The 11,869-nt window shown below is 44.9% G+C and overlaps 2 protein-coding genes across 10 annotated transcripts in view; one reads left to right on the top strand and one right to left on the bottom strand.

Moving 5' to 3' along the window:
• dnmt3bb.1 (DNA (cytosine-5-)-methyltransferase 3 beta, duplicate b.1) overlaps positions 1 to 11,869 on the bottom strand; it is a 352,173-nt gene that overhangs the window by 180,699 nt on the left and 159,605 nt on the right. For all 9 annotated transcript variants that reach the window (XM_072514981.1, XM_072514983.1, XM_072514985.1 and 6 more), the window contains one exon: positions 9,646 to 9,813. In XM_072514981.1, the coding sequence (XP_072371082.1) occupies positions 9,646 to 9,813 (168 nt within the window). The remainder of the gene's footprint in view (positions 1 to 9,645; positions 9,814 to 11,869) is intronic.
• On the top strand, positions 518 to 859 carry LOC140428831 (histone H2B 1.2-like). Its single transcript, XM_072515499.1, has one exon. It carries the CDS (start codon positions 518 to 520, stop codon positions 857 to 859), a length of 342 nt encoding a protein of 113 aa, XP_072371600.1.

Genomic DNA, 11,869 nt, shown 5'->3' with positions numbered 1-11,869 from the left:
CTGGTTTGTGATGCAGAACAAGGCCAGCAGCGCGGTTTCAATTCCCGTATCAGCTGAGAATTCTGAATTCTTCCTCAGTGTACCCGAACAGGCGGCGGAATGTGGTGACTAGGGGCTTTTCACAGTAACTTCATTGCAGTGTTAATGTAAGCCAACTTGCGACAATAAAAGGTTATTATTATTATTAGATGAGTTTCACATAAAGCAAAGTCACCATAGCCCCCAGATGACCGTAGGCTATTTTCCCCTTTGAGGGGGAGAGCTGACTGGTGGTGATTTAACCTGAGGATCACCAGATCTCAGGCAAGTGGGAAGTTTGCGAAGGCGGGGCTTTCATGAAAACCCTCAGCCGGTACGGGATTGGGATCTGCGCTGGTGGCCTCGCTCTGCATCATGAATCAGCTGTCCAGCTAACTGACCTAAACTGGCCATGTAATTATGCCATTAACAGCATACTTGATTAGCAATGAAGAAGGCAGCTGCTTCCACAGGCTCAGTTGTGAAATTGAACCTGAGGATGGGGAATGAAAAGAAGCCGGCAGTTTCAAAGGACGGGAAGAAAGCCCTGAAGGAAATGCCAGTCAAGCGCAACAAGAAGAGAATGCTATCCAGGAAGGAGAGTTATTCCATCTACATGGTGATGAAGCAGGTTCATCCCGTCACGGGTATCTCCTCCAAGGCAATGAGCATCATCAACTCGTTCACCAACGATATCTTCGAGTGCATCATGGCCCATTCCAACAAGAAGCACACCACCGGCTCCCGAGAGACTCAGACCAATGTGCGCCTGCTGCTGCCCGGGGAACTGGCCATCCACGCCGAGTCAAAGGTGGTGACCAAGTACACGAGCTCCAAGTAAAACTGTTCTGAAAAACTAATTCGACCAGCACAGAAACAAATAAAAGCAGAAATGCTGGAAATACTCAGCAGGTCAGGCAGCATTTGTGCAGAGCGAAATAGAGTTATCCCTCAGATTGAGGGTCTTTCATCAGAACTTGGAGAAGTTAGACATATAAACAGGTTTTAAGCAAGTACAGACGCAAAGAAAATAGGGATGGAGAGAAAAGAGCAAAAGAGAAGGGGCGGGATCTAAAACTGGGATCTGTCAAGGTGCCAAGCTAGCAATTCTTGTTCAGCGGTGATTGGGCTGGGGATGTGCGCTGCGTGGGTGTGGGGGGGTGCGGGGATGGAGGGGTGCCAGGAACTGATTTATAGTGAGTTGGGGCTAAGGGGGGGGGGGGGGGGTTCGTGTTGGGGGTCAAGAGATTAGGACTCCATTCTCTCTAGCTGCACTGAGAGGTTCCAGGGAGCGGATCTCCTCAGTGCTGAAAGCGGGGCTAGGTGTGGCCTCATCAGGGAGTTCCCCGCTGAGGCCCCCGATCTACTGGATGGGCATTAGATAGTGGGGTGTTCCTTGGCGCTCCCCGGATTAGTGCCGGGGAACACGTGGCTAATCTCACGCGCTACAGGACTCTGTCCCCATTCGAGTAGATCGCGTCCAAGATCTACGATAGGAATGAAGGCAGGAGAGATTAAATGAAATTAAATGAATGCTAAAAAATTAAAAGATTGACGCTGCAAGGCAAAGGAGATGGTAATGGGACAAGAAATAAAAGATTGGGTCTAGAGGAGGAGTAAACAGAAAGGGGGAATTACTAATAGTTTCCTTCAGAAAAATGGGAGTAGATATCATGATCTCAAATTGTTGAACTCAAATATTGAGTTCAGAAGGTTGTAAAGTTGCCTAATCAAAGGAGGAGTTGCTGTTTCTGAAGTTTATGATAAGCATCATTGAAATGGTGCCAGAGGCCAATAACAGAGCAGTTAGAACAAGAGCGATACAAACAAAATAACAGGTGACCAAAAGCTCAAGGCTGGAATCTCCGATTTCCGTGGGAAAAATCGGCACGGTTCCTTCATGACATTAACGCCTGGAGAACGATCGGGCCATACAACATGGCGCCCGCCATGCGCGGACCCGACCTGCCAGATAGTGCCCCCCTGCACACACCCTCGCCCCCCCCCCCCCCCCCCCCCCGCCCCCCCCCAGCAGCACGGCTCCTGCCCGACTGTTGGCGGCACTGGACACAGTTCGCAGCCGCCGCGCCGGGTTCCCGACCACCGAGACTACGGCCGGGACTCTCCGACCCTCGCGCCGTCCCTTCGCCGCCAGCTGAAGCGCCACCAACTCCTCCACTGTCATCGAGCCCCCGCACCTGACAAGGGCAGGGCCCAATCCCCGACATGGGCATGATGCCACCTGAGCACCTTGGACTGGTACACTGGCAATGTCCCTGCTAGCCTGACAGTGCCACCTGGGCACCCTATCAGTGGTAGTGTGGCACCCAGGAAGCACTGCCAAGGTGCCCAGGTGGCATGCCCAGAGCCCTACCAACCAGAGGCCCCCGATTGCCTAGGTGACTCTGCAAAGTGCCGGTCCACTTGGTCCACTTTTGTGGAAACCAGCGTTAAACAGCGCCAGCTCGGGGTCTCCGAGGCAAAGTCGTCAAGCCCCAGGTGCTGGGTAGATCTGCCGTTGAGATACTGAAGTGAGACACTGCTCACTTGAATATGCAAATCTGGGCCCTGACCTCAATGGGTGGGATCCAGATTACGACACCTCGCAAGATCTTGTTACATCCTGCAAGGTGTGACGAGATCAGTAAATCTCACGAGAGGCCTATACCCATTGGAATTCAGAAGAATGAGAGGTGAGCTTACATATAAGAACGCAAGGGACCGGTTAGGGTGGCTATCAGGAGAATGTTTCCTCTTGTGGGAAAACTAGAACTCAGCGATATAGGTAAAAATATGAGACCCGGTGAGGATAATATTTTCTCTCAGAGGATCAGTAGAGTCTGGAATTCACTTCCCAGAAAGTAGTGAAGGTTGGGTCTTGAAGACCGTGTTAGATAGGTTTTTGATAGACAAGTGAGTCAAGGATTATGGGGAGCAGACAGGAAAATGGAGCTGAGACCACAACCAGATCAGCCATGATCTTATTGAATGGTGGAGCAGGTTGGAAGGGCCGAATGGCCTACTCCTGCTACTAAGTCCTATGTTCCTTTGACATAGATGGTAAGATAAAGGTGGGTAGCCTTGTTCTTGATGCAAATGTGTAAGAAAGTTGCAGACTTGGGAAAGGTACCAAGGAAATATAAGCTGGGGGGTTTACCTGCTCCAAGTAAGGGTGGCACATTGTATGAAATGTTCCCTTTTTTTTGGCAGCCTATTTATTTAAGTGTGCAAACCGTTAAACATTTTGTTTGGTTGCACGCACGAGGTAATGTAAAATGGGCCAACTTGTGCTTGACTTGCGTAGGAACTTGCTGCTCCATAGTGCGGTGGAATCTGAGTCATTACGTGGTTTTAAGAAGGAGATAGATGTATTTTTGATTTATAAAATGGGTTAAAGGGATATAGGGAACAGGTGGATTTGAGACCAGGAAGAGATCAGACATGATCTGATTGAATGGCGGAGCAAGCTCGAGGGGCTGAATTGCCTACTTCTGCTTCTAATTCCTTTGTTCTTATGAACTTCCAAGTTGAAGCAAGGTCACACAGCTTAGAAGGAACATTGATTGTGTGCCCTTGGACTGGCTCCACTTGGACGATTTGCTCCTTGAAAGCTGTTGCTGAACCGTACAATTTTTTGAATGCTTAGCATGACAAACACATGGGATATTAGTGAATCTTGGAACGGTTATCTCAACAAAATGTTTCATAGCAAATCCTGCCAACACAGCCATACTGAAAGCAGGGACTGCCGGCTGGCCATATGGACCCATCAGTTACCCTTGTGTGAAATACAGTGGTGCAGTGAATTTCCTTCAGCAGCTGTTCATGTTGCTGAAAATAGATAACAAGAGATGGTCAGATTGAATTATCAATCACATGTTTGGTCACCTTCAGCAATAATCTTTTTGTTCTGTTTGGAGGGGGCATAGACAGAAGAACTAAGGGTAGAGTTGGCCTGGACTGCCTCTGGCAATAGTAGTTTTATGATGGAAGCTGGCTGCAAGTGTTCTTACAGCAGGCAGCACAGGCCTTCCAACTGCTTCTGTGCACATACACATCTCCCCACCAGTGTTCACTCTAAGCTGCGAGGCCCTACAACACCCCCAAAATCCCTGCGTAGGCCATGCACAATTTGGTCCGTTTAAATCACCGTGCATACGCAACCGTGCAAAAGAATCTAAAGGGGCTGCACATTTAAAGAAACTGCCTGTGCATTCGGTGTGATAAAAAAAGGTAGAGGTAACATTGTTCCCCATCCTTCTTTTTTTAAAAAAATATATTTTATTCAAGTTTTTTGGCCAAACATAACAATACGTAGTGTTTCTTTTACACAACAATAAAGATTTGGGAGTCCCATCCTTTTCCTTTCTGGTAATACATTGGTTCTGAACCTTAACTATCTCACCGTTGAATATCTCCCACTACTCTGACACTGATGTACTTTCAAATAACTGTTTCTAATCCACTTTGGCCAAATTGCATCCCAGCTTCATAAAATTGTCCTTTCCGTAGTGAAAGTTATTTACTTTTGCTCTGTCTTCGCCCCTTTTCGTGACAAGCTGGTTTAAACCCTCCCTTACCGCATTCACAAACCTCGCCCCCACAGTATTGTTCCTGGCTTTGTTGAGATGCAGCACGTGTAGCTTCTGCAGGTTCCATCTCCTTCAAAAATTATTCCAATGCCTGAGGAAACAAAGTCCTCTCTCCTTCGACATCTCTCCAAACATGCATTCATCTACACCAGTCACCTATTTCTGTACTCACTAGTGGAAGGCATTGGGATTAACACAGCGATTACTACCTTTGAGGTCTTACTTTTAACTTCTTTCCTAGCTCAGCCACTGAGTGACATCCTTGAGCCTCACACCAGGTGGTAACATGTCATCCTGGAGCCATGCCTTCAGCAGGTGAAAAGCCTGCCTGCCTCCCTAACTATTGAATCTCCTATCAGAAGGAAATTAATAGGCAATACAATATTGGATATTACTGTAAAACTATTCAAAACTCGTATTCCCAAACATGGCATTTAAACATTATAGGATTTTCACAACCAAATACAAATTCAGTTGCCAATTTAGTCACATATGTCACATTGTAAAAAAAACAACATACATTTTTCCTATACAATTACCACAAAATCAGATAGGAGTGAAAATATTACAGTATACTGTCTATGAATAGCTTATTGTACAGCCCACAACATCCTTCCTCACTCATTTATTCTGAGATAACTGTGAACCTTTCAGTATTTCCTAATCAGCTTTTACAATGAATTCAATTAGATCCTGGTTGCCCTGTATCTTAACTCCATTGATCCATAACCCCTGATGACCTGGGCTAAAAAGCAACTGTTGAAAATGTCAACCTTTCATGTTACTGTGAGCCAGCTCTAAGAGATACATAAATATAACCCCCAATCTTCTTTTCATTCTGGCAAAATACTTGGCCTCCCACATGGCACCTCATCACCCAATGGATCAACACCAACTTTTGAAGAAAAGGTATTCAGCTCCATCACTTCTTTGAAGTTATTTCCTGCCTATTATGGTCCAAACATTTCATCTTCTGAATAGATCTCATAATACATTTTAATACTGAAATATGGGTCAATAACACTGCTAAATTGTGGAGGGTGCTTGTTTTCAGTGGACACTAAGTTCAGTTGTATGATCAGCCAAACTCGATTCCAGGGGCGCAATTCTCCCATCGGGAGTCGAAGTGCCGACGCCGGAGTGAAAACCGGAGTGTTTCATTCCGGTGCCAGAGCCCGCTCCCAGCCTCCTATTCTCCCGCCCTCGGGGGGCTAGAAGCGGCGTCGCGTCATTTACGCACGCCGGGCCTTGGCGCCTTGTAAAAGCGGCGCTGAGTAAATTACGTGACCGGCGCCACGTAAATGTCACTCGCGCATGCGGGGGCTGGGTGGCGCCAACCCGCACGGCGGACGAAAGGAGGTCCTCCTTCAGAGAGGCCGGCCCACTGATCGGTGGGCACCGATCACGGGCCACACCCTATTTGAGCCCCCCCCCCGGTGCAGGAACCCCCCTCCCCCCATCACAGGCCCCCCCCCCCCCCCCAGCGTTTCCGTGCTGTTCCCGCCGGCAGTGACCAGGTGTGGATGGCGCCGGCGGGAACCCGTCGTATTGGGCAGGCCGCTCGGCCCATCCGGGCTGGAGAATCGCCCAGCGGCCAGCCGTGATTCTCGCCACGCCGGTTTGGGAGGGGGGGGGGGAAGAATCGCGGGCGGGCGTCGGGGCGGGGGAGAATTCCACCCAAGAAATTCCAGCAGGAGAACCAGGGGGCAGAGGTGAGTGCAGTGACCATTACTAAGGAGGAGGTTCTGTGGAAACTGAAAGGTTTGACGGTGGATAAATCACCTGGACCTGATGGACTATACCCCAGGGTCCTAAAAGAGATAGCCGAGGAAATTGTGGAGGCATTGGTGATGATCTTTCAGGAATCACTGGAGGCAGGAAGGGTCCCAGAGGACTGGAAAGTGGCTAATGTGACACCACTGTTTAAGAAGGGAGGGAGGCAGAAGATGGGAAATTATAGGCCAGTTAGCCTAACTTCGGTCATTGGTAGGATTTTAGAGTCTGGTATTAAAGATAAGATCGCAAAGTACTTGGAAGTGCATGGTCAAATAGGACTGAGTCAGCACGGCTTTGTCAAAGGGAGTTTGTGTCTGACAAATCTAGAGTTTTTTTGAGGAGGTAACAAGGATGTTAGACAAAGGAGAACCAGTGGATGTGATTTATTTAGATTTCCAGAAGACCTTTGACAAGGTACCACATAGGAGACTGTTAAATAAGTTAAATGCCCTTGGTTTTAAGGGTAAGATCCTGGCATGGATAGAGGATTGGCTGACTGGCAGAAGGCAGAGAGTGGAGATAAAGGGGTCTTTTTCAGGATGGCAGCCGGTGATTAGTGGTATGCCTCAGGGTCTGTGCTGGGATCACAACTTTTCACAATATATATTCATGATCTGGAAAAAAGAACTGAAGGCACTGTTGCTAAGTTTGCATTTGATACAAAGATCGGTAGAGGGACAGGTAGTATTGAGGAAACAAGGAGGCTGCAGAAGGATTTGGACAAGCTAGGAGAGTGGGCAATGAAGTGGCAAATGAAATACAATGTGGAAAAGTGTGAGGTTATGCACTTTGGAAGGAGGAATTTAGGCATGGACTATTTTCTAAATGGAGAAATGCTTAGGAAATCAGAAGCACAAAGGGACTTGGGAGTCCTTGTTCATGATTCTCTTAAGGTTAACGTGCAGGTTCAATCGGCAGTTAAGAAGGCAAATGCAATGTTAGCATTCATTTCAAGAGGCTAGAATACAAGACCAGGGATGTACTTCTGAGGTTGTATAAGGCTCTGGTCAGACCCCATTTGGAGTATTGTGAGCAGTTTTGGGCCCTGTATCTAAGGGAGGATGTGCTGGCCTTGGAAAGGGTTCAGAAGACGTTCACAAGAATGATCCCTGGAATGAAGAACTTATTGTATGAAGAACAGTTGAGAAATCTGGGTTTGTATTCGTTGAAGTTTAGAAGGATGAGGGGGGATCTTATTGAAACTTACAGGATACTGCGAGGCCTGGATAGAGTGGATGTGGAGAGGATGTTTCCACTTGTAGGAGAAACTAGAACCAGAGGACACCATCTCAGACTAAAGGGACGATCCTTTAAAACAGAGATGAGGAGGAATTTCTTCAGCCAGAGGGTGGTGAAACAGGGGAACTCATTGCCGCAGAAGGCTGTGGAGGCCAAATCACTGAGTGTCTTTAAGACAGAGATAGATAGGTTTTTGATTAATAAGGGGATCGGGGTTATGGGGAGAAGTAAGGAGAATGGGGATGAGAAAATATCAGCCATGATTGAATGGCGGAGCTGACTCGATGGGCCTATGTCTTATGGTCTTATGCTGTGAAAGCATTCCGTTACGAACATTCCATATGAACGGGAACCGCAGGAGTTCAAGAAGGCAGCATACCATCACATTCTCAAGGACAATTAGGGATGGGCAATAATTGCTGGCCTAGCTAGCAATGGCCACATCCCGTAAATTAATTTTTAATAAATTAACCAATTAGAATGCGTAATTTTTACTCTGTTTCGACTGAGGCAATACCCCTTTTAAACAAATAGCTTAGTCGTTCTGCTAATAGGAAAGAATTCCACAAATTAAATTTGTTAAAATGCAGTGCTATTTCAAAGTCCATATTGCAACCTCATTCTTGATTAGAACATCAGAGTGGCGCACGGTAAGCATGCTTGATATAGAAATATTTATATCAAATATTTATTTTATGCTACTCTGGCCATTATTTTAAATGGTAACATTTCAACATTTTCAGTATCAACCCTGTTAATATCTAATGGATATAATGTTCACCTGCAAATCCTCAGCATTCGAACAATGAGTTGTTCTGGAATGACTGCTGGCTATATTTTAAACGGAACTGGAAGATCTCGTCAGCGGGATGGGAGAATCAGTTAGACTGAAGGGGAAGGTGGATGTATTCCAGTGCATTCAATTAGATCATGGTTGCAATGTATCTCAACTCCATTAGGCTTTGATCTATAAATCTTGAAGACCTCATCTAATACTGTTGGGGAAAGTATACCTACTATATATGCTATTGTGCAAACAGATGAGGAAGACTGCTTTTGGGCTAATCACCAGGTGAAGGGCTGGTGAGCATGGACCCATGGACAAGGAAAGAACGACTATGAGAAGGTACAGACTACAGAATCATAAGAGGGAATCGTACATTGGGGAGTCCATTCAATTATTCTCAAAGGGTTCAGTAAGACGCCTTACAATACCAGGTTAATGTCCAACAGGTTTGTTTGGAATCACTAGCTTTCGGAGTGTAGCTCCTTCATCAGGTGAGTCCAAACAAACCTGTTGGGACTTTAACTTCTTACTGTGCCCACCCCAGTCCAACGCTGGCATCTCCACATCATGGCTCTCAAAGGGTTGAGTGACAAGGACTTTGTATAAAAGAACACTGGAAAATTCACTCTGATGAAGCAGGGAATCCTGTTAACTCAGGAGGAGATTGACTTTAAATTTAAGATTACATGTCTATGGAGAGTGAGGTACAATGTACAAATGTGATGTGGGATTTTCTATTGTGTTAAGAAGTTAAAGGAGGGATACTTTTTCTGCAGTTTAGTGTATTAATTGTCCACTAAATAATGCTAAATCAACATTGATTTTAGTTGGTTTGTGACAGTACAAGTCTGAAAATGTGAAAACCTGTACGATCTTTTCATAGATCATTGAGAATTAATTTCTCTTTTTAGTTGTATGGTAGTACAGAACTTGAGTATCACTGATAAAAAAAGAGGCATGCTGTCTATGCTTTTTGCCTTGTACTGATTAGGACAGATTTGCAAGAATGGCAATTGTAAAAGAAATTTATTTTTAGACTGCATGAGAAGAGAGTGCTGATTGGTTGGCAAGTGGACTCTAATCGGTAAAGACGTTGCCATGGAGAATGCACCAGGGAACAGTTAACTGCCAAGCTTTTGTTTAAATTCAAACCAGGCAGACTCTGATTGGTCAATCTTGATTGGTTAACCAAATTCATGTCATCTTTATCTGAGTATTCAAACAGAATTTTACCTGGTACTGAGGGACTTCTTCTGTAGCCTTCACAATACTATTTTCACAAACAAAATCTTCTGCCTGAATTGGTGGTATCTTATTACTCTCTGGAGGTTCTGCAGTGAGGTCAATGACAGGACTTTCTGTTATGGAAGCCTCGGAAGGGGTTTTCCTCGTCTTCTGGAGCTAAGAAAAATATCAAGAAACAAATGACCACCATACAGTATAACAACGTTCTTTCACAAAATGTTCAATGGTATGAGTCAATGAAAAATCATGCATGTCAACCATAATGTTTTAGTTCACTATCAGTACTTCAAGTCGTGCATCAGCTTTTTTCTGTTTGCGAAGTAAAATCAGTGTTTTACAATAATTCTATTCTTGCAACTGAATTTAAATAATAATAAATCAGATAGTAGAGTAACTGAAACTATCTTGAGAAAGAGAATAATTCCGAGGGAGTGTTTAGTAGGACTTTATTAATTGAGGAAACAGATCCAGAAATACATAGATTAGCACAGTCAGTTGTCACAGAAGTTGAGGTTGAGTGGAGACATCCTCATAGACATGTGGACGAAGAATGGACAGTTCATCAGATAGTGATACCACCCAAATATTGTAGGGAAGTACTGTGGACAGCACATGAGATACCAATGGCAGGACATGTGGGAATTCGGAAAACTCGGGCATCAGTCAACAGGCATTCTTCCTGGCCCGGACTGCATCAGGATGTAGTGCAATCTGTAGACGCTTTCATACCTGTCAGGTAATGTGAGCAAACATGCACCTTTAATACCCAGGCGAGTGTTTGAAGATTTGTTTAGTTGAGTATTGGTAAATTGTGTAGGGCCATTGCGTAAAACAAAGACAGGGCATCAGTACATTCTTAGGGTCATGGATATGACTACTTGTTTTCTGAAAGCTTTACCTTTGCAAGCCATTACAACTAAGGTAGAACTGGAGAAATTGGCACAAATTTTCACATGCTATGGTCTACCCTTAGAAGTACAATCTGACCAGGGTTCTAATATCATGTTAAAAAGTTCCAGGACATAATTTGTGGTTTGGGTATCAAACAGTTGAAATCGACCGCATGTCATCCCAGGGAGCTTTGGAGAGATATCATCAGATTTACCATTTACCACTCGGGATTCTCCGAACTAATCTACTGGGTTTAGCCCATTTGAGTTGGTTTTTGCCCATGAAATACGGAGTCCATTAAAATTGATGAAAGAGGAGTTTCTGAAACAAGAGGACAAATCCTCAATGTTGGATTACATGTCCATGTTTCTGGAAAGACTCACAGGAACTTGTCTGGTAGCCCAAGAGCATGTAAACATTTCAGGAGCAGACAAACAGAACCTTCCGGGCTGGAGATGAGGTATTAGTATTAGTATTGTTGCCATTGCAGGGTGAACCACTGAAAGCAAAATTCAATGGCCCCTATAAGGTGCTTAGTAGGGTGAGTAAACTGACTTACCTAATTACTACTCCATACTACAAGAAAAAGGACCAATTATGCCATGTAAACATGTTAAAGAAATACCATGGCAGGGAAGAGGATAGGAAGGGACAAATGTGTCGGATGGTACAAGTAGTGGAAGTGGTCGACAGTTCACAGAATGACTCTCCGGTGGTATGACTAAAAAAAACATGACTTGGAGATGCCGGCGTTGGACTGAGATGGGCAAAGTAAGACGTCTTACAACACCAGGTTAAAGTCCAACAAGTTTGTTTCGAATCACTAGCTTTCAGAGCACAGCTCCTTCATCAAGGGTGTTTTAGGTGTCAGCGACCTAGGTGCTACTATAAGACGACGAGGCAGGAATAGAGAGGCCAGTGGGATTTTTTTTTTAAAGTTTGTGCCAAAGAAGGTATTCCACCATTGAAAAGAAAGCTTTAGCATTGCTACTCACCCTTCAGCACTTTGAAGTATATGTCCGACATGACAACAAAAAAAGCTGAGTTAATACGGAATAAAATCCGCTTACGATTATAGAAATGTTTAAAACCCGGAACCCAAGATTATTCTGTTGGAGTTTAGTTTATTATTACAACAGTTCAATGTTAAAATAATGCACATCCTCGGAAGGGATTATGTGATAGTGGATGCATTGTCGAAGGTTTAAGGGCTGACTAGTTACCAATGTAGGAACTGGGACAGGAACTTATATACTGGGGATGGATGAATGGATAATATTTGTGATTTATGTCTCGCATACCTCATAATGAAACGTCCACG

Source organism: Scyliorhinus torazame, chromosome 8 (genome assembly GCF_047496885.1).
Source record: "Scyliorhinus torazame isolate Kashiwa2021f chromosome 8, sScyTor2.1, whole genome shotgun sequence".
Lineage (NCBI taxonomy): Eukaryota > Metazoa > Chordata > Chondrichthyes > Carcharhiniformes > Scyliorhinidae > Scyliorhinus > Scyliorhinus torazame.
This window is presented reverse-complemented; position numbering and strand designations above follow the sequence as displayed.